This window comes from Pseudorca crassidens, chromosome 2, assembly GCF_039906515.1.
Source record: "Pseudorca crassidens isolate mPseCra1 chromosome 2, mPseCra1.hap1, whole genome shotgun sequence".
NCBI classification, from domain to species: Eukaryota; Metazoa; Chordata; class Mammalia; order Artiodactyla; family Delphinidae; genus Pseudorca; species Pseudorca crassidens.
The window spans coordinates 137,594,558-137,617,253 of NC_090297.1; the positions used below are offsets into that span (position 1 = coordinate 137,594,558).

At 40.6% G+C, this 22,696-nt stretch overlaps 1 protein-coding gene across 1 annotated transcript in view; it reads left to right on the forward strand.

Annotated features, from left to right (window-relative positions):
- Window positions 1-22,696, forward strand: part of LAMC1 (laminin subunit gamma 1) — a 123,598-nt gene that overhangs the window by 79,178 nt on the left and 21,724 nt on the right. The window contains exons 4-15 of the mRNA XM_067728865.1: window positions 1,248-1,414; window positions 3,918-4,106; window positions 4,929-5,046; window positions 5,675-5,773; window positions 5,865-6,001; window positions 6,716-6,838; window positions 6,928-7,117; window positions 7,430-7,542; window positions 9,866-10,087; window positions 10,208-10,396; window positions 21,694-21,939; window positions 22,437-22,590. Coding sequence (XP_067584966.1) covers window positions 1,248-1,414; window positions 3,918-4,106; window positions 4,929-5,046; window positions 5,675-5,773; window positions 5,865-6,001; window positions 6,716-6,838; window positions 6,928-7,117; window positions 7,430-7,542; window positions 9,866-10,087; window positions 10,208-10,396; window positions 21,694-21,939; window positions 22,437-22,590 — 1,947 coding nt within the window. The remainder of the gene's footprint in view (window positions 1-1,247; window positions 1,415-3,917; window positions 4,107-4,928; window positions 5,047-5,674; window positions 5,774-5,864; window positions 6,002-6,715; window positions 6,839-6,927; window positions 7,118-7,429; window positions 7,543-9,865; window positions 10,088-10,207; window positions 10,397-21,693; window positions 21,940-22,436; window positions 22,591-22,696) is intronic.

Sequence of the window (22,696 nt, forward strand, 5' to 3'; positions counted from 1 at the left end):
AGATTAGGAAGATTAGCTGCAGGCAAGGTAACAGTAGAATATGATCGAGAGAATTTATATTCCTGTTATTATGCTGTCATCTAGGTGTTAGGTGACACCAAATACCTGACATTAAGGTGGTGACAGCAGAATGGAAAGAAACATTTAGGTGCATTTTATGAAGGAAGAATTATCAGGATTTTAGTCAAAGGTGATTTTGAAGGTTTAGTGACCAGGAGAATGGTGGTATCATTAACAGAATAAACGGAGATGAGCTCATGTGGGAAGGTGGTGAGTTTAGTTGTAGAATGTTAAGTTTTAAGTCGTGGAGGACATCTAAATTTGTGCAGCAGTCAAGGACAGGAGCTTGGGAGAAAGAGGCACCTGGAGATATACATTTGGGATTCATCCTGGTGCACTGTAGGTGTTTCAGAAGTGTTTGAGTGTATTATTAGGTGGTGCTTGCAGCTGTGGAACTGACTGCCATCTTTAAAGAGTGAGTGAGGGTAACGGCTCTGCACCAGAGTGCGTGTTAGTATTCATGGGGATTTCCATGAGTCCTTAGTTTATGGTAGTACCTGCATCTAGAGGCTCCTTCAAGGATTCTTGCCCCAAACAACCCGAGGGAATGTCAGTCTACCGGAGATCCATATGGTGGTGTGGTATCTGTCTCTCACTGTCTTCAGATCAAATACTTTAAAATCATGATGGCAGATAACTGCTGAAATTTATTGACTTGTTATATGCCTGTACAGTCCTGGGCACATACATGTAGCAACCTCTTGATCTTCTCAATAACTCTATGAAATAGGTATTATCATCCTCCCTCTTTTACAGGTAAGGCACCGAGTTTAAGTTCCATTGGTAAGTCACAGAGCAAGGTTTCGAACCCAGGCAGCCTGGCCTTGGAGTCCATGTTCTTCTTAACCACTACACTTGGCTGCCTCTTGAGATGTACACATTTCACTTCAGGAAATGGTCCTACAGATGTCCTCAGAAATTGTTGGGGACTTTCTTCTCATGTCTGGTTAATGCCCCATCCCCTGTTAAATAAAGCTACCTTTTTTTTTGTCTTGTTTGATTTTTCTTCATACCTGAAAACACACAGTCATTACTTAATCTTGCTCAGTTCCTCAGTTTACAGTTTTGAGTGGTAAACTCAAAAACATCCTGAGGTGGTTTTCAGTTCTCTGTGTACATCCTTTTTCTGCATCCGTTTCAGGGCTTCATAGGTGTTTCATTCTTTTAAGGGTCTCTTCTCTCCCCAGGTGTAAATGTAACGGACATGCAAGCGAGTGCGTGAAGAATGAATTTGACAAGCTGGTGTGTAATTGCAAACATAATACTTATGGCGTAGACTGTGAGAAGTGCCTTCCTTTCTTCAATGACCGGCCGTGGAGGAGGGCGACTGCTGAGAGTGCCAGCGAATGCCTGCGTGAGTGCCCCTTGGTGTTCGTCTGCTAAATTGTCTTGAGGACTTCAGAGGTGGGAGAAGGAATGGGTGACTTCCTTTGATTCCTCCTTGAAAGGAAAAGCCTGGAAGGCAGAGCTTCTTCCCTAATTTGAGAGTGTAGAACAATAACCTGCATGCACGTCAAAGGAAAATCATAGATGCGGGCAATTGGCCACAAACGTAAACTGTGCTGGTTTTATGTTTCCTTCATGAACACACATAACAGAATGGGAGCAGCATCTTCAAGGTTTGGCCTTTGCTTAGCTCTAAATACTGGGCTGGGGTTGCCTACTCTAAAATATGGTTTCTCCAGTCTTTTCTTTGTTGCCCTTTAAAATATTCTTGCTTTCAATGCTCATTTATTTGAACAGCCAGGATTGTTGATGAACATTGGTCAGGTGTGATGAGTTCTAGACTAAGACTGCTATTCGATGGATTATTTATCAAAATTATTTTTTCTTTATCTCACTAAAGAGCACAATGGGGAGGATTTCCTACTTCCGTCATGCAGAGGTGGGTGGCTCTGGGAAGAAGAGTAGAGCCTAGTATTCTTAGGAAGAGGTAAAATGAAAAAGATTACACATTGTTTATTCCTTCATAATGTCTAGGTTTATTCTGAAGAGATAGAGAAAGGAATCTCAGGAGAAAAATCATGAAACCATGTAGTCATGATTTGCCAAGGACTTGAAAGTGAGAAACTTTTAAAGCAGCAACATTTTCTTATGTCCTTATAAATATTCCTTATCGTATCCTCTTGGTAATAAAGGGAATAAGAAGGAAGACACTCTGAACTTGCAGGAATTATTGGCAGAAACCTTGAAAAAGGACCAATATCTTGACTCATGACTGTTTCCATTAGCTGCCTACAGCAGATTTTCTTATTCAACTTTTCTTTTCTCAACAAATTCCTGATTTTCAGATAAATTTTACAGCCTGCTCTAGCATTCCTAAGCACTTTCACTTCTTTCATTCTTTTACTGAACTGTAATATCCAGTGTTGGAAACCACATGATAAAGGCTGATAAAAGAAAAAATGAAATACTCCTAAGGTGTGACATCTAAATAAATGTACACATGTGTTTGAAAAGTAATCTGCTTAATGATGTCATATGTTGAGTCTATCCAGGAACATTATGGGAAAAAAACAATTGTAACATTATATCCAGCTTCTCACTAGCAAGTGAACAGAATACAGTAGCTAACAGACTTTGATAAGGAGCTAAGTCAATTTGCTTTCCTCTTTGGTCCCTTCAGGCACCATGGCCCGTCAGAGAGAGAAGTTTCTGGAGGTGTGACGGTACTACAGTATTGTCAGGGTGCTGGAGCTAGGGAAGAGAGAATGACAGCTGCCTTCTCTCTTACCAGCTGATGATGAGGGAGCCACAGCATCTGCTTTTAGCAGTGGGTTAGGACAGCATAGACATGGGGATTGTTCTGCCTCACGGTCTCTAAGCACCAGACCATTTAGGTGCCATGAGCTGGGCTGATTGCGAGATAATCTAGGGAGACTTGAGGGAAGAGAAATAGCTGATGAAGAAGGGAATGGGAGCTTCCAGAGTTACTTAACTCTAATTCTTGGTGCCAGCGATTCAAGCTTCTAAAAAGTTTTCAAATATAGTACCGTAAAAGAACTGATTGTAAAGGCAAGGAGGAGAAAAAAAACATATTCAAATTTTTTTAAACAGCAATCTCCTGCTCTATCTGTAATCAAATAAAATTTTATTTTTATTTAGTGTCTGTACTTGGAGCAGAGTCAGTAATTTGGAAAAAATCATCTTAGTATAAATATAATAAAGATTTTCAGTGACTACAGATACTCGTCATGTAGGGAATAGAGCTACTTAACAGATGACCCATTTGGCACTGTGGCTTCCCAGCAGATGGAGGCATCTATGGATCTAGATTTCCCTTCTTGTGGATTTACTTTCTTGTGGATCTATAGATTTCCTGCTTCTTTTGAAAGAGGCACTAATTTTTACCCATGTGTCTCAAGATTACTCCAGTCTGGGTATGCAAGTAATCTGGCATTTTAGAAGTTGGTGTCTAATGTATTTGAATTGTCTGAGCCCTGAAAAGTTAACATAAGTTGAAGCCTACATATAAATTGGCCCCTTGTGCTTGGACTTGGTATTAGAATGAAGGATAAAGGTTCAGGAAAATTGTAATTTGACTTGGCTTTTGTTTGTATGTGTACAACTATGCAGAGATTCCTAAGTACAAGGATTACTTATATTTTATGATGGTACTATTTTTGATAAGGATGAACATTACTTAGTAAGCTGTTAACCTGACGGTATGAACCCTTTATAGACAGACACACAGTTTTCGTTTTTGTTTTTGAATGAACAGTGCATCTGGCGGTCGTTCGTAATCTGCCACCACCTGTTTGTCAGAGATGTGGGGAATTATGGTTTTGTTTTCTCTGAGTCTTTTAAAATGCTGTTTGTAAAGGAACATGGATCTGACTTAACGTTTTGGCCAACAGCCTGTGACTGCAATGGCCGATCGCAGGAATGCTACTTTGACTCTGAACTGTACCGCTCCACGGGCCATGGTGGCCACTGTACCAACTGCCAGGATAACACGGACGGCGCCAACTGTGAGAGGTGCCGGGAGAATTTCTTCCGCCTTGGGAACAGAGAAGCCTGCTCTCCCTGCCACTGTAGTCCTGTTGGTAAGTGACGGGCAGAGTCTGCTTCATTGTGATGGTTGGAAGACAAAATGAGCATTCCCTGTACCCCCAGAACATAAAGCTTTGTTCCCTAGGGATTTGCACAGCTTAAGTACAGGAGAGTGGACATTGTTATAACATGTAAATGATTTAGGATCTGCCTCTACTCTCTTTAACCAGGTTGGGCCTTCAGATGATTTTCTGGTGTGTATAAAAATGTGGGGTTGGCCTGAGTAATGGTTCTGTAAATAATTAGCAATAAGATCATCAAGACCATTTGAACTTTGACTGTAAAAGGTTAGCTTCTTCGTGAGTTCTTCCTTGTTAATGATTTTGTTTAGTCTAACCTCCTTGGAGGGCTGAACTCTTTCAGCACATTGGTGTGTGTTCAGAGGAGCAGAGTGCTCTTCGTCTGTTGTGCTTTTTCAGGAGTTTGAACTTTATTTTTGTTATTCATGCCTGTATATACTTAAATTCTAGACACAGGCCATAAGGAGCCTGTGCTCGTCCACAGAGCAGTGACTGGTTTTGTGTACGGTTTACCATTGGGTACAGAGTGATTCGTTAGTGTTTTTCAGCAGTTATGAGTGGATTCATCTTAGGGTGTATGTCTGGAAAGTTTAAAAGTCATGGCTTAAAGGGGTATGATTTTGAGAGTGTTCTGATTTAAAATTTGATCTTTATTCTCTTGGTTACCATCTAGATACTGAAAAACAATCTGCATTCTGGTTTTCAGGCATTGTTTTTAGTTACCAACCTTCTTTCTTTGAGACATTCATTTTACTTACCTAACTGGTGGTTGACACTGAGCACTTTAAATTTCAGGTTCTCTCAGTACACAGTGTGATAGCTATGGCAGATGTAGCTGTAAGCCTGGAGTGATGGGGGACAAATGCGACCGTTGCCAGCCTGGGTACCATTCTCTTACTGAGGCTGGATGCAGGTAAGATTTTTCAAGGGGGCAGAATCCAAATGTAGCTGATTCTTTTTTTTTTTTTTTTTTTTTTTTGTGGAATGCGGGCCTCTCACTGCTGTGGCCTCTCCCGTTGCGGAGCACAGGCTCCGGACACGCAGGCTCAGCAGCCATGGGTCACGGGCCCAGCCGCTCCGCGGCATATGGGATCCTCCCGGACCAGGGCACAAACCCGTGTCCCCTGCATCGGCAGGCAGACTCTCGAACACTGCGCCACCAGGGAAGCCCAAATGTAGCTGATTCTTAATAATAGATGTTGTAGCTAATCTGCAGTCATATAAACATTTTCCCCCCATGATACTTGTAAACCAAGATTTAAGGCTTCTCGCTGTCTTCTCGCTGTAATGATGATCCAGGATTGTTCTGTACAGAGGTGAAGCAGAGTTTTCAATGTCTAAATGTGATGGTTATCCTTGACTGAAATCAAATCCAAATATAAAGACGACTTTAGGATTCATTTTGCTCTTTCTATTCCTTTTTAAAAAAGGAATTCCTTTTTTAAAAATCTGTTAACATATAAAACAAAAGATTGACTTTGAGTGGAATTTCTTTATCTTTTCTCTTATTTCATTGTTTTCCTCCATTTTCCATCCAATAGGCCATGCTCTTGTAATCCTTCTGGCAGCACAGACGAATGTAATTTTGAAACAGGAAGATGTGTTTGCAAAGACAATGTCGAAGGCTTCAATTGTGAGAGGTAGCTCATTTTTTCTCTAGCCGTATTGTATTTTCTCTGTTATCATATTTCAAGTACAATGAATACCTGATTGTATCTTAATCTCTTTCAGATGCAAACCTGGATTTTTTAATCTGGAATCATCTAATCCTATGGGTTGCACCCCTTGCTTCTGCTTTGGGCATTCTTCTGTCTGTACAAATGCTGTCGGCTACAGTGTTTATTCCATAACCTCTACCTTTCAGACAGGTAAAGTAGACCTTTCCTTCTGTCCTCTAGAATCGTGAGACTAGACTTACAGTGTTAAAAAGTCAGTAGCTCTTTGAGCACCTTTTGACGGTATCAGCACTTTGTTTTTTTTTTTTTTTTTAAGAGAGATTATTTATTTATTTATTTACTTTTTTTTTTTTTTTTATTTTTTTTTATTTTTGCTGTGTTGGGTCTTCGTTTCTGTGCGAGGGCTTTCTCTAGTTGTGGCAAGCGGGGGCCACTCTTCATCGCGGCGCGCGGGCCTCTCACTATCGCGGCCTCTCCTGTTGCGGAGCACAGGCTCCAGACGCGCAGGCTCAGTAGTTCTGGCTCACGGGCCTAGTTGCTCCGCGGCATGTGGGATCTTCCCAGACCAGGGCTCGAACCTGTGTCCCCTGCATTAGCAGGCGGACTCCCAACCACTGCGCCACCAGGGAAGCCCCAGCACTTTGTTTTTTAATGTATGTGATTTTTGTTTGGCTTTTTAATTTAATGAAAGTATATATAAATGGTTTTAGAATTTACCAAATTAAGTATAAACTATTATATAAAATAGTTTAACTTGAGGGGTATAGCATATATAGGTACTGTTATAGCCTCCATTTATTAAAAAACTTTCATTGATGACTTGCTATGTATTTTGTGGTATATAGAGGACCTGAATTCAGGACATTTACAAAGTAACGGCATTTGTGTTCCATCCTCTGCTTGCAGATGAGGATGGGTGGCGTGTGGAACAAAGGGATGGCTCTGAAGCATCATTTGAGTGGTCCTCTGAGAGGCAAGATATCGCTGTCATTTCAGATAGCTACTTTCCTAGGTACTTCATTGCCCCCGGTAAGTAAGGCTAGGAAGCGGTCTGACTTGGCGTATGCCCGTTTATTCTTACGCTCACATTCTTGCTCACCATTGTGTCTGCCTTCCAGCAAAGTTCTTGGGCAAGCAGGTGTTGAGTTATGGTCAGAACTTCTCCTTCTCCTTTCGAGTGGACAGGCGAGACACTCGCCTCTCTGCAGAAGACCTGGTGCTTGAGGGAGCTGGCCTAAGAGTGTCTGTGCCCTTGATCGCTCAGGGCAATTCCTATCCGAGTGAGACCACTGTGAAATATGTCTTCAGGTAAGACAGTTCTGTTTTTAAAATCTGACTTGACCAGAATTATAAAAGTGGTTTCTTTGTCAAAGCTCACCAGGCCTCAAGGTGTGTGTCGAAGAAAAACTTCTGGCTTCTCAAGGTGGCTTTGTAAAAGGGAACTTTCCCTTTGTTGACGTGTACCTTTTCCAGTTGTACTGTCAAACCAACAGACTCATCTCTGACCTGGTTAGATTGGCAGAGCAGTGCATTGTTGGTGGCATAAATGAGTAAGAAATGCTTTCTCAGCACCCAGAATTGTCCTTACAGAGGTTAATGTGGCCCTTCCTTTTTCTCTAGGCTCCATGAAGCAACAGATTACCCTTGGAGGCCTACTCTTACCCCTTTTGAATTTCAGAAACTCCTAAACAATTTGACCTCTATCAAGATCCGTGGGACATATAGCGAGAGAAGTAAGTTATGATATAATTTAAGAGAATCATTTAAGATGATTAGATAAAAGGATCCATAATCAAAAGTTTATCTCTAAAGTCCTAACACTATAACACTGATCCTAAAGAAGTGGTATAAACTGCCTCATCATACATGAATTATGTATAAAAATAATGCATTTTAAAACTACTTTTAAGGACCTGGAGAAAATTAGCCAAAATTAGTAAATAGTATTGTTTTATAATAAATAAGCCTATTGAGGTTACATTATCTATAATTAGAATCTTCTAAGAATCCCAAATACAATTCTGCTGGCTCACATTGCTTAACCTTTGTTTCTTTTTATTTCTTGCTTATGTAACTATCAAGCCCTTTTAACTAAATTGGCTAAATTATGAAAAATTAAAAATTACTGAATGAACATTTGTTATAATTTTAAATTTAAAAAGCTGTTTGTAAGCATTTCTTTAAATTTTTTTCCTATAATTTTTTTTTTTTTTTTTAATGAGCACCTATTTCTATAGAAAGGTAAAGCTGTCTGGGGGAAGAGGAATCAGAGTGGTGGTGTGGCATTGAAAGTGGCATCAGCAGCTTGGATGTGTTGATTTTTGAGATGCCTGCATGAATATCCAGATGAAAATGTCTTATAAGTAGTTAGAAATATGGATGGGGCTTACGAAGAAGTTGAGACTGGAGATCTAGAATCAAAGGGTTGTCACCGTATGGGTAATCATTTTTAAACTTGGAAATATAACAAAAAAATACAGAAAGAGAAAAGAAGATGCAATCCTGGAAACAGTTATTTAAGGACCATGACCTGAGACTTGAGAGAAAAAGAATTTTAAGGAAGAGGAACAATTAACAGGTTTAGGAAGATAGTACAATTGGATTTTGGTATTGGGTAACTGAAGAATCATTGGTGAGGGTTTTTGTTTGTTTGTTTGTTTTTTTAAGAAGTGTTGGGCTTCCCTGGTGGCACAGTGGTTTGAGAGTCCGCCTGCTGATGCAGGGGACACGGGTTCGTGCCCCAGTCCGGGAAGATCCCACATGCCGCGGAGCGGCTAGGCCCGTGAGCCATGGCCGCTGAGCCTGCGCGTCCGGAGCCTGTGCTCTGCAACGGGAGAGGCCACGACAGTGAGAGGCCTGTGTACCGCAGGAAAAAAAAAAAAAAAAAAGTGTTGAAACTGAAGTTAGATTGCAGTGATTTAATTAAGTAAATTAGATCACAAATTAAGTAAATTCAAAGGTGAAGAAGTAAAATACAGATTATTCTTTTAAGAAGTTCGGCTGTGAGAGAAGGAAGAAGAGGGACTGGACTCTAATTAGGGAGTAGGGACAGATCGAAGAAAGAGTACTTTTAGGATGGGGAGGCTTAAGAATGTTTGAAGTTGGAAGCACGTTAACAGTGGAGATGTCTCTCATGATCTAATGTTGAAAAAACCCATAAATGTAGTAAAAGTTAACTAAATTCAAGGCAGAAATAGAAGAGCTGTCCTTTAGCCTCAGGTCATCAGTTTCTAAGGATTATATAAACAGCAAGTGATATTTCATAGCATGGGGAAATACACTTGAAAGATAAAAGAGTGCAAGAGACAGGAGTGGAATGGAAATTAAAGGGAAATATGATGATACAATCAAAACCTGCCTCTTCCATAGGATGTTCCTGCTGAGTCTGTCATGTGCACTGTTAGGTTGGATGAACCATTGGGCTAAGCCAATATAAGGCTTCCTCTATTTTTATTTTCTTCTGGAAACGGGAAAGCATTATGATATACGGCATAACAGCTTTGGAATAATTACATATTTGTCAAAGTAGCCCTGATTATTAGAACTTGTTTACTTATTTTTTCTGTTTTATGCAGGGCAAAAAATATAATTTGAGTGGTACTTGTCGACAGGTGCTTTCCCTGCTTTCTTATCCTTGAGCTCTATGATCAGTGCCTGATTTTGTGGGAAAAGAACAAAAACACGGCTTAATGGCTGTAGCCTTAAACTCTTGTTATTTCCACATTCTTCCTTTTATCTTTTCTTGCCCCAGATTATTGCCCAGTGCTTTTCATTTTTCACATTGGTGATTGGGAGGACTGTAAAATCCAACAAATCTCTGTGTGTGTGTTTAAAAAATGAATTTTGCTCTACCACCATTCCAGATACTTAGCACCAGGTAGCACATAATTGTTCTACATGCTATTTTCTGGTTATCTTCTCCAACAGATGAATTAAACTGATGGTTGATTGTCTCTGAAATTTTGGGTGTGGTTACCCCTTAGCATTATTGACTTTGCAAGAAGTTTTGGAATACGAAAGCCAGTTCAGTGATCCTCTTCTCCACATCATACACAGGTGCTGGATATTTGGATGATGTCACCCTGGCAAGCGCTCGTCCCGGGCCTGGGGTCCCTGCGACTTGGGTGGAGTCCTGCACCTGTCCTGTGGGATACGGAGGGCAGTTTTGTGAGATGTGCCTCTCCGGTTACAGAAGAGAAACTCCGAGTCTTGGACCATACAGTCCATGTGTGCTTTGTACCTGCAATGGGCACAGTGAGACCTGTGACCCTGAGACAGGTGAGAAGATGACCTTTGGGGGCTGCTAGACCTAAATTCTCTTTAGCAGGTGGTTGGAAATGCTCATTGTCTTATTTGCTTATACACTCACCTGTTTTCTCACACCTGCTCTTCAAATAGGTGTTTGTAACTGCAGAGAGAATACAGCCGGGCCCCACTGTGAGAAATGCAGTGACGGGTACTATGGCGATTCAACCGTGGGCACCTCCTCTGATTGCCAACCCTGTCCGTGTCCTGGGGGCTCCAGTTGTGCTGTTGTCCCTAAGACACAGGAGGTGGTGTGCACCAACTGTCCTACTGGCACCACTGGTAAGTCTGCTCTATCCACAGAAACACCTTGGGAAGAAGGACTTTGGAGGTTTTTGGATTTTCTTGTTTGGTTCCATGGTTAGTTTTCCTGGTAGGCAAAAGTTTTGTAGGAAACAGGTTTATTATGGATTTGTAAAATGCATATCAATTACTAATAGTAGCTAACATATTTATGGCCAGGTGCTTTTCTAAGCACTTTAACATATACTGCCTCATTAATCCTCACAACCCTCTGAGATAGCTTCTTGCATTATCCTCAGGTTACAGCTAAGAAAACTGAGGCACAGAGACATTAAGTTACATGTCCAAGGCTACATGGCTATAGTCATTGGAGCAGCTGGAATTTCAACCCAGGCATTCTGGCTCCAAAGAGGAGGATCACTACAATATACTCTCCCTTACAAGACGCGAATCAAAACTTGAGTTTTAGTTTGTGAGGCTGCCCTGGGATTCTTGGTGTAAAGTGGTAATTTTAAAATTCTTTAAATTCTTTATCTAAATAGTCCTTTCAGTGTATCAGGGCCCATCGCATTTAGTTGGGGAAAAAAACATTTGTAGAGCTTTGGATAAGACCTCTGTTCCCATTCTCTGAGATTCTTTCTTTTTGATAAGAACATAAGACTAGATCTTTCCTGGCTACTCAAGGAGTTGCCTGTGCTGATTCACAGAGGAGACGGGGGCTCACTGTTGACCGTTCCCCTTTCTTCCACTGACTTTAGCCTCCACGTAATGGAGAGGTTCTGGCCAGGCTTCTGATACAGACTTTGACTCCATTACAAGCTCTTTGTTCAAAAGATACTGCTAGAGAGCATGAGCATAAGTAGAAAAACCAAAACACTGAGCTCATAATCTGTATCTCTCATGTCTCATCAAAACATTCTTTAATCATTGGGAAACATTAAAACACTCCACCTTCCTTCCACTTCTCCCCTGACCGCACATCGAGCACAAGGGCAGTGCCACACAGGGAGAGCCAATCATTTGCTTAAGGTAGTTGAAAAAATAAGGAGTAGAAGTTAGTGTAGAATTTCATATTTTTGACTCTTTTCTCCTTTTTTTTTAAGAAAACAGTGGCCCAACAGAGTCTCTTAGAGATAGACTTCTCCAGCCTCATTCCCCACCACCCACCGCTGCACTTGTACCCTCTGCTCCTGCCCTCCTGGGCTCAGGTGTGCCCGACTCTGGCCTGCCACGTCCTGTTCTCTTTCTTTAGAGTGCTTACCCGACTCTCTCACTTTTCTTAGCCAACTCCTGTCTGTTCTGTGGGTTGAGTTGAAACGTCACTTCCCCAGGATGGTTTTCCTCAATGAACCCTCCCTGCTGTACCCAGGTTCTTAGGACCTTTTACTCTGCTGCCACAGAGTATAGTAAGTATCCCTCGTTCAGTGTCTACTCTCAGAAGTACTTAATAGAGCATTTTGATAAGAGATCCCTCTACTGATTCTGTTGTTTCACTGGACAGTAAACTAAACAGTTAGGCATTGTGGAGTCGTTCTCATATCTATACTAAATAGTACAAATGGTGAAGTAAAATTATTCGGGATGCTTATAGAGAGATGGAGTATCATATAGGAGATTTTAGGAAATGTTATACACATATTAGTCACTAATCAGATTTGTGAAATATACAGTTGACCCTTGAACAACACAGGTTTGAACTGAATGGGTCCACTTGTATGAGATTTTTTCAATAGTAAATACTACAGTACTACAATCCACAGTTGGTTGAATCCATGGATGTGGAATTGCAAATTCAGAGGAGCCGTAGAAGGTGGGGGCTGGATGACTATAAGTTGTATAAGGATTTATGACTGTGCAGAGGGATCAGTCCACTCCTGCATTGTTCAAGGGTCAGCTGTATTTGTTTTGTTAGTTATCACCTGGATTGAAGGAAATGATCTGTAGCAGTTCTTGAGGATGTTAATTAGGATGTAGAAGTCTGCATGAAAACAGCACAGACCCTGTGAAAAATAATGCCGTCAGTCTTTTTTTTTTAGCTGTGTTGGGTCTTCGCTGCGTGCAGGCTTTCTCTAGTTGCGGTGCGCGGGCTTCTCATTGCAGTGGCTTCTCTTGTTGCAGAGCACGGGCTCTAGGTGCGCGGGCTTCAGTAGTTGCACCATGTGGGCTCTAAGGGCGCGTGGGCTTCAGTAGTTGTGGCTCGCGGGCTCTAGAGCGCAGGCTCAGTAGTTGTGGCGCACGGGCTTAGTTGCTCCGCAGCATGTGGGATCTTCCCAGACCAGGGATCGAACCTGTGTCCCCTGCATTGGCAGGTGGATTCTTAACCACTGAGCCACCAGGGAAGTCCAATGCCATCACTCTTTATTTTCCTATATCCTGCTTTACTTCTTTTCATAGCACTTTTTAGCCACTTGATATTTTTATGTGTATTCATTTGTTGATTACCTATCTTCCCCCTCCACCTCCAGTTTAAGCTCCTTGAGAGCAGGAACTTTTGTCTGTTTAATTCACTTTTGTGTCCCTAACACCCAGAATAGTGTTTGGCACATGTGTTTGTTGAATGAATGCAAGTATCTATTGAATAAATGAATAGAGGTTGCAGATACAAAGTAAGATGTTCCTCATTTAGAAAATTGTTGAAGAATATGAATAACTGCTGATAGTCATTGAAATCTTCATGTGTGAAATGCTTCTGCATTTAATTTAATACTTTAAACAATCTTTTTAGGTAAATTAAAAATAATAATCATTTTTTCAACAAAATTTTTTGAGTGCATGGCTTTGGAACATGAAGATGAATAAAGGAGGGTCCCTAATCTTCAGGCTCTAAAAGTGTGGAGCAAAGCACAGATCATTTTAATACAGTGTGGTTAGTTCAGATAAAGGAACACACACAAGAGTGCTAAAGGAGAAGAAAGGAAGACGCCACTCACAGTGTGGGAGGGATAATAAGGAAAACCAAGACTAAGAGAAGTCTATAATTTGCCCGAAGTCATATAAGTAGTACAGCCTGGACTTGAACCTACATCCTAGGCTCTGAGACAGAGGGGTAGACTAGCTGTAGCTGTGGAAGATATTTTGCAATAAGAGCTTTTCATGGGCTATCATGTAGCTCTGTTTTAAGTTTTCTAGCAGATTTTTTAATTGAGTTTTATTCAGAACAGGTTTTAAGACTTTTTAAATATGGATCGTATCTAGACTAGCTAAACTACCTGATGAAAAAGCAGAACTGAAATGGTGTCTTAATCCTAATCTGGAGAAGGATCTTGGGTGTGGGTCTGGAAACTATTGAATATTTGCCTCAGAGGCAAGAAGGGCCCCTAGCTTCCTGTCCTCTCTTAACATCCTGTTTCTTCGTGTCCTCCTCCTCCCCCAGCCACATTTTCTGTTACCTCATCAGTGGTCTCTGTTTGCCAGATGCAGTGGTCAGTTTTCAGTCCTTATCTGACCTGGTCTCTCAGCAGCACTGGACACTGTTCACTACTCACTTTGCTCCACACATTTTCTCCTGTTGCTTTTTGTGATACTTCCCTCACCTTGGTTTTCTTCTACTTTTCTTCTCTTCTCTTGGATCTCCTTTGATCACTTCTGTTTCTCAACCTAGGGCTTTCATGTTAGCTTTATCTATATTCTCTCCTTAGGTGAACAAATCTCATCTTTAGGCTTCAAAAGCCCCTCTGTGCCTACAACTGCAAAATCCATGTCTTCAGCCCCAACCTCACTCTCTTGAGTACCAGCTACCTACTTGCTGTCTCCACTTGGATGGTGGGCTGGAAGCCTTCCATCTGCCCCTCCATATCCATTCTTTATCCTTCTCCACCCTGATGAGGCCTGCATGTACTACATCACATGGCCACCTCCATTTGAGTGCAGGTGGTGGGAAGCACGTAGGAGATCAGAGAGAGAGAGGAAGGAGAGTGAGGGCAGAGTATGTATTCCAAGGCCCCCTCTCTGTAGGGTCCTTGTGGTTTGGTGACCTTAATCAAAGTTACCAGCTCTTGGCAGGTGACCTTCTCCAAACAGCCCTTTTTAAGAAAGTTAGAAACTATTAGGTTCTGGTAACTGCTCCCTCCACCCCCCCTCTGAGGCCAAGGTTCTGGAGCCCTGCAGTTACTATCCCAGGTGCTATGCTCTACTTGTGGTTTCTCAACACTATCCCCTTCCTTCTATGGGTAGTATGTTTTATTAACTCTCCTCAAGTCTTTTTTTAATTATCTGTCTTTTCTTTGATGTTTTGAAATGCCATTTTTATCATGTTCTAATTTCTTAATATACTAATATCCCATGAATTTTTAATCACTGGAAAATTATTCTTGAAAAAATGCTCACCAGTGTGTGACACTGCATAGGATGGTGCTGTATATAAACATTTTAGTCAGAGTTCCCTACCATTTCTCAAAAGAGAATAGTTTGATATAAGGAAGTTAAACTAAATATTAATAGGGACATAATTTTCATTTTTTTGTTGTTTTTTGTTTATTTATGTTTATTTATTTATTTTCTTATTAGTCATCCATTTTATACACATCAGTGTATACATGTCAGTCCTAATCTCCCAATTCATCACACCACCACCACCACCACCACCACCCCCACCGCTTTCCCCCCTTGGTGTCCATACGTTTGTTCTCTACATCTGTGTCTCAACTTCTGCTCTGCAAACTGGATCATCTGTACCATTTTCTAGGTTCCACATATATGTGTCAATAAATGATATTTGTTTTTCTCTTCCTGACTTACTTCACTCTGTATGACAGTCTCTAGATGCATCCACGTCTCTACAAATGACCCAATTTCGTTCCTTTTTATGGCTGAGTAATATTCCATTGTATATATGTACCACATCTTCTTTATCCATTTGTCTGTCGATGGGCATTTAGGTTGCTTCCATGACCTGGCTATTGTAAACAGTGCTGCAGTGAACATTGGGGTGCATGTGTCTTTGTTTGTTTTTTTTTTTGTGGTACGCGGGCCTCTCACTGTTGTGGCCTCTCCCGTTGTGGAGCACAGGCTCCAGACGCGCAGGCTCAGCGGCCATGTCTCACAGGCCTAGCCACTCTGCAGCATGTGGGATATTCCCGGACCGGGGCACAAACCTGTGTCCCCTGTATCAGCAGGCGGACTCTCAACCACTGTGCCACTGGGGAAGCCCCCGCACGTGTCTTTTTGAATTATGGTTTTCTCTGGGTATATGCCCAGTACTGGGATTGCTGGGTCATATGGTAGTTTTATTTTTAGTTTTTTAAGGAACCTCCATACTGTTCTCCATAGTGGCTGTATCAATTTACATTCCCACCAACAGTGCAAGAGGGTTCCCTTTTCTCCACACCCTCTCCAACATTTGTTGTTTGCAGATATTCTCATGATGCCCATTCTAACTGGTGTGAGGTGATACCTCATTGTAGTTTTGATTTGCATTTCTCTAATAATTAGTGATGTTGAGCATCCTTTCATGTGTTTCTTGGCCATCTGTATGTCTTCTTTGGAGAAATGTCTATTTAGGTCCTCTGCCTATTTTTGGATTGGGTTGTTTGTTTTTTTAATACTGAGCTGCATGAGCTGTTTATATATTTTGGAGATTAATCCTTTGTCCGATGAGTCATTTGCAAATATTTCTCCCATTCTGAGGATTGTTTTTTCGTCTTGTTTATCGTTTCCTTTGCTGTGCAAAAGCTTTTAAGTTTCATTAGGTCCTATTTGTTTATTTTTGTGTTTATTTTTTTTATTTCCATTACTCTAGGAGGTGGATCAAAAAATATCTTGCTATGATTTATGTCAAAGAATGTTCTTCCTATGTTTTCCTCTAAGAGTTTTATAGTGCCCAGTCTTACATTTAGGTCTCTAATCCATTTTGAGTTTATTTTTGTGTATGGTGTTAGGGAGTGTTCTAATTTCATTCTTTTACATGTAGCTGTCTGGTTTTCCCAGCACCACTTATTGAAGAGACTGTCTTTTCTCCACTGTATATCCTTGCCTCCCTTGTCATAGATTAGTTGACCATAGGTATGTGGGTGTATCTCTGGGCTTTCTATCCTGTTCCATTGATCTATATTTCTGTTTTTGTGCCAATACCATATTGTCTTGATTACTGGAGCTTTGTAGTATAGTCTGAAGTCAGGGAGCCTGATTCCTCCAGCTCTGTTTTGTTCCCTCAAGACTGCTTTGGCTATTCAGGGTCTTTTGTGTCTCCATACAAATTTTAAGATTTTTTGTTCTAGTTCTGTAAAAAATGACATTGGTAATTTGATAGGGATTGCATTGAATCTGTAGATTGCTTTGGGTGGTATAGTCATTTTCACAATATTGATTTTTCCAGTCCAAGAGCATGGTATATATCTCTCCATCTGTTGGTATCATGTTTAATTTCTTTCATCAGTGTCTTATAGTTTTCTGCATACAGGTCTTTTGTCTCCCTAGGTAGGTTTATTCCTAGGTATTTTATTCTTTTTGTTGCAATGGTAAACGGGAGTGTTTCCTTAATTTCTCTTTCAGATTTTTCATCATCAGTGTATAGGAATTCAAGCAATTTCTGAGCATTAATTTTGTATCCTGCAACTTTACCAAATTCATTGATTAGCTCTAGTGGTTTTCTGGTGGCATCTTTAGGATTCTCCATGTATAGTATCATGTCATCTGCAAACAGTGACAGTTTTACTTCTTCTTTTCCAATTTGGATTCCTTTTATTTCTTTTTCTTCTCTGATTACCGTGGCTAGGACTTCCAAAATTATGTTGAATAATAGTGGTGAGAGTGAACATCCTTGTCTTGTTCCTGATCTTAGAGGAAATGCTTTCAGTTTTTCACCATTGAGAATGATTTTTGCTGTGGGTTTGTCATATATGGCCTTTATTATGTTGAAGTAGGTTCCCTCTGTGCCCACGTTCTGGAGAGTTTTTATCATAAATCGGTGTTGAATTTTGTCAAAAGCTTTTTCTGCATCTGTTGAGATGATCATATGGTTTTTATTATTCAACTTGTTAATATGGTGTATCACACTGATTGATTTGCATATATTGAAGAATCCTTGCAGCTCTGGGATAAATCCCGCTTGATCATGGTATATGATCCTTTTAATTTGTTGTTGGAATCTGTTTGCTAGTATTTTGTTGAGGATTTTTGCATCTATATTCATCAGTGATAATGGTCTGTAATTTTCTTTTTTTGTAGTATCTTTGTCTGGTTTTGGTGTCAGGGTGATGGTGGCCTCATAGAATGAGTTTGGGAGTGTTCCTTCCTCTGCAGTTTTTTGAAGAGTTTGAGAAGGATGCATGTTAGCTCTTCTCTAAATGTTTGATAGAATTCACCTTTGAAGCCATCTGGTCCTGGGCTTTTGTTTGTTGTAAGATTCTTAATCACAGTTTCAATTTCATTTCTTGTGATTGGTCTGTTCTTAGTTTCTGTTTCTTCCTGGTTCAGTCTTGGAAGGTTATACCTTTCTAAGAATTTGTCCATTTCTTCCAGGTTGTCCTTTTATTGGCATAGAGTTGCTTGTAGTAGTCTCTTAGGATGCTTTGTATTTCTGCGGTGTCTGTTGTAACTTCTCCTTTTTCATTTTTCATTTTATTGATTTGAGTCCTCTCCCTTTTTTTCTTGATGAGTCTGGCTAAAGGTTTATCAATTTTGTTTATCTTCTCAAAGAACCAGCTTTTAGTTTTATTGACCTTTGCTCTTGTGTTCTTTGTTTCTATTTCATTTATTTCTGCTCTGATATTTATGATTTCTTTCCTTCTCCTAACTTTGGGTTTTGTTTGTTCTTCTTTTTCTAGTTCCTTTAGGTGTAAGGTTAGATTGTTTATTTGAGATTTTTCTTGTTTCTTGAGGTAGGCTTGTATAGCTCTAAACTTCCCTCTTAGAACTGCTTTTGCTGCATCCCATAGGTTTTGGATTGTCGTGTTTTCATTGTCATTTGTCTCTAGGTATTTTTTGATTTCCTCTTTAATTTCTTTAATGATGACTTGGTTATTTAGTATTGTTAGCCTCCATGTTTTTGTGTTTTTTACTTTTTTTTCCCTGTAATTCATTTCTAATCTCATAGCATTGTGGTCAGAAAAGATGCTTGATATGATTTCAGTTTTCTTAAATTTACTGAGGCTTGATTTGTGACCCAAGATGTGGTCTATCCTGGAGAATGTTCCGTGCACACTTGAGAAGAAAGTGTAATCTGCTGTTTTTGGATGGAATGTCCTATAAATATCAATTAAATCTGTCTGGTCTGTTGTGTCATTTAAAGCTTGTGTTTCCTTATTTTCTGTTTGGATGATCTGTCCATTGGTGTAAGTGAGGTGTTAAGGTCTCCCACTATTATTGTGTTACTGTCGATTTCCTCTTTTAGAGCTGTTAGCAGTTGCCTTATGTATTGAGGTGCTCCTATGTTGGGTGCATATATATTTATAATTGTTATATCTTCTTGGATTGATCCCTTGATCATTACGTAGTGTCCTTCCTTGTCTCTTGTAACATTCTTTATTTTAAAGTCTATTTTATCTGATATGAGTATTGCTATTCCAGCTTTCTTTTGATTTCCATTTGCATGGAATATCTTATTCCATCCCCTCACTTTCAGTCTGTATGTGTCCCTACGTCTGAAGTGGGTCTCTTGTAGACTGCGTATAGATGGATCTTGCTTTTGTATCCATTCAACGAGCCTGTGTCTTTTGGTTGGAACATTTAATCCATTCACATTTAAGGTAATTATCGATATGTATGTTCCTATTACCATTTTCTTAATTTTGGGGGGTTTGTTTTTGCAGGTCCTTTTCTTCTCTTGTGTTTCCCACTTAGGGCACTTCCTGCAGCATTTGTTGTAGAGCTTGTTTGGTGGTTCTGAATTCTCTTAGCTTTTGCTTGTTTGTAAAGCTTTTGATTTCTCCATCGAATCTGAATGAGATCCTTGCCGGGTACAGTAATCTTGGTTGTAGGTTCTTCCCTTTCATCACTTTAAGTATATCATGCCACTCCCTTCTGGCTTGTAGAGTTTCTGCTGAGAAATCAGCTCTTAATGTTAACCTTATGGGAGTTCCCTTGTATGTTATTCGTCGTTTTTCCATTGCTGCTTTCAATAATTTTTCTTTGTCTTTAATTTTTGCCAATTTGATTACTATGTGTCTCGGTGTGTTTCTCCTTGGGTTTATCCTGTGTGGGACTCTCTGCGCTTCCTGAACTGGGGTGGCTATTTCCTTTCCCATGTTAGGGAAGTTTTCGACTATAATCTCTTCAAATACTTTCTCTGGTCCTTTCTCTCTCTCTCTTCTCCTTCTGGGACCCCTATAATGCGAATGTTGTTGCGTTTAATGTTGTCCCAGAGGTCTCTTAGGCTCTCTTCATTTCTTTTCATTCTTTTTTCTTTATTCTGTTCCTCAGCAGTGAATTCCACCATTCTGTCTTCCAGGTCACTTATCCGTTCTTCTGCCTCAGTTATTCTGCAGTTGATTCCTTCTAGTGTATTTTTCATTTCAGTTATTGTTCATCTCTGTTTGTTTGTTCTTTAATTCTAGATCTTTGTTAAACATTTCTTGCATCTTCTTGATCTTTGCCTCCATTCTTTTTCCGAGGTCCTGGATCATCTTCACTATCATTATTCTGAATTCTTTTTCTGGAAGGTTGCCTATCTCCATTTCATTTAGTTGTTTTTCTGGGGTTTTATCTTGTTCCTTCATCTGGTACATAGCCCTCTGCCTTTTCATCCTGTCTGTTTTTCTGTGAATGTCTCTCCTCAAATCTCACTAGTTTGAATGTACCAAATATTTTCTGGTGTGATCTTGAATCAGATGGCTAAAGGAATGTCAAATTTAAGCAAATTCAAGCTAGATCTTTGATTTTCTCCAACCCTAACCTGTTCCTTCCCCAGTCTTGTTCATCTCAGTAAAAACACTACCATCTACCTAGTTGCTTAAGCTAAAAATCTGAGGCTTGTCCTTGATTCTTCTGTCTCTCATTTCCTAGGAGCAATCAGTCAGCAGGTGTTGCTGGTTCTCAAATCTGAGCACTCTTTACCACTTTCACGGCCACCACCCTGGTCTACTCCTCTGTCATCTCTCACCTGAAATAGCCTCCTAATTTGTCTCCATGCTTCACTCTGCTCTCCTACAACCCATTCTCCATAGAGCAGCCAGAATAATACTTTTTAAATGTAAATCAGATCTCATCACTTAAAAAAACCCTAATAGCATCTCACTGTACTTTAAACCCATTTTCCTTACTGTGACCTACATGGTTGTCTCTTACTGCTTCCACAAGCTCATCTTGCTTTTCTGGAACATTCTTCTCTTGGATATTATCATGGTTTGTTTCTTGTGTCTTTCCATTGTCATCCCAAATATCTCCTCTCACAGAGGCTTTTCTCTAACCACCCAGTATGAAGTCGCCCTCACCCTGTCTCTCTGTCATGGTTTCTGTTTTGTTTAACTTTTTTATGTGTGTCGCTCTCTGAAGTGATCTTGTTTATTTATATGTCTGTGAACTGGTCTCCCTCAGTTGCTTCATAAGCTTTGTGAGAGCAGAGACCTCATCCACCCTGTTCACCACATCACCCTGATAACCTAGAGCAGTGTCTGTAGATGCTCAGTTAGTATTTGTGGGATGAGTAAATGAAGAAACCTCTGTTTCTCCAAAAAGTTTAGGTAATTCAGGCCCAGTTGCCTACAAAGATACCAGGAACACAACTTGAGCTAATAATAGTGGGGAAGTGGAAAAAGAAGGATGAGGAGCTGTGAGTTTAACACAGTGGAAAGAGCCCTGAATTCCACCTCTGTCTCTTTTACTATCGGCTGTTTGGTTGTGGGCAAGTTTCTCAACCTGGCTGTTCCCTTAGTTGTAATAGAAGTGAGTGGCAAATGATGCTCTCCAAGTTCTCTCCTGTGCCAGCTGACACTGCTCAAACGAGCATTAGCACATGCCATTTATTTTTTAAGAGAATGATCCTGCCCACCCTGTGGTATAAGAAATGTATGGTATCAAGAGTCATCTTTCATTTTTCTCAATATTATCGGAAAAAACAAACATAGATGAATGTACCAGCCCTTGGGACTGGAAAGGTTAATCAACCTGAGCTGGACTCATTTACAAAGCACTCCTAGTGCATGATTTCAGTTAATCCTCAAAACAACTGAAACAAAGGAGGCAAAACAGGTGCTATCTTTCTAATAAGGAAATGGAGATGTGTCCAAGGTCACTCACCATGCCAGGACTGCAGCCCAGGTCCTCTGCTCTCCTAGGCTGGTGCCATGTCCACTGCCCCACGTTGCCTTGCATCTGATGTTTACTCCAGACTGTTTGTAACCAGTAGCACTAGAAACATCTAAGGCCTTTTCTTTCATAACATCAGATTGTCTCCTGCGCAGGTAAAAGATGTGAGCTCTGTGATGACGGCTACTTTGGAGACCCTCTGGGTAGAAACGGCCCTGTGAGGCTTTGTCGCCTGTGCCAGTGCAATGACAACATCGATCCCAATGCAGTTGGAAATTGCAATCGCTTGACGGGAGAGTGCCTGAAGTGCATCTATAACACGGCTGGCTTCTACTGTGACCGGTGCAAAGACGGATTTTTTGGAAATCCCCTGGCTCCCAATCCAGCAGACAAGTGCAAAGGTAATTGGCCATCGGCCAGATTCCGTCACAGTTATATTCATTCGTTCTGAGAATCATTGCACGGTCTCTTTAAATATTTACAGTTGTTTGGTCGAATGCAGCATTGTTCAATAGAAATATAGTGCAAACCACTTGTGTAATTTAAATTTCTCTAGTAGACACAGTACAGTAAAGAGAAACGGGTGAAATTAATTTTAACACTATATTTTATTTAACCTAACCTATCTAATGTATTATCATCTCAACAAGTAATCAGTAAAAAATTTTTGCGATGTATGTTCTTTTCCCCACCAAGTCTCCGAAGTCCAGTGTGTGTTTCACACTGACAGCACATCTCAATTCAGACCAGCCACATTTCAAGTACTCAGTAGCCACCAGTGACCAGTGGCTACTGTACTGGATAACTCAAATCTAAAGAATCTATTTGTGTTGTTTATACTTCAGTGTTTCTCTCAGATGATCTGCATCTTTTGCTGTCTCTTGTCTTCCTGCCTTAGCCTGCGACTGCAACCCCTACGGGACCGTGAAGCAGCAGAGCAGCTGTAACCCTGTGACCGGGCAGTGTGAGTGTCTGCCTCACGTGACCGGCCGGGACTGTGGAGCTTGTGACCCTGGATTCTACAACCTGCAGAGCGGGCAGGGCTGTGAGAGGTAAGATGGCGGCTGCCTTTGGTTCAAGTGACCTCTGCTCTTTTATTGTCAGAGATGAATTTTTATAAGTTATGGTTCATAGTTGGCTTGGCTTTGTTCAGGAATT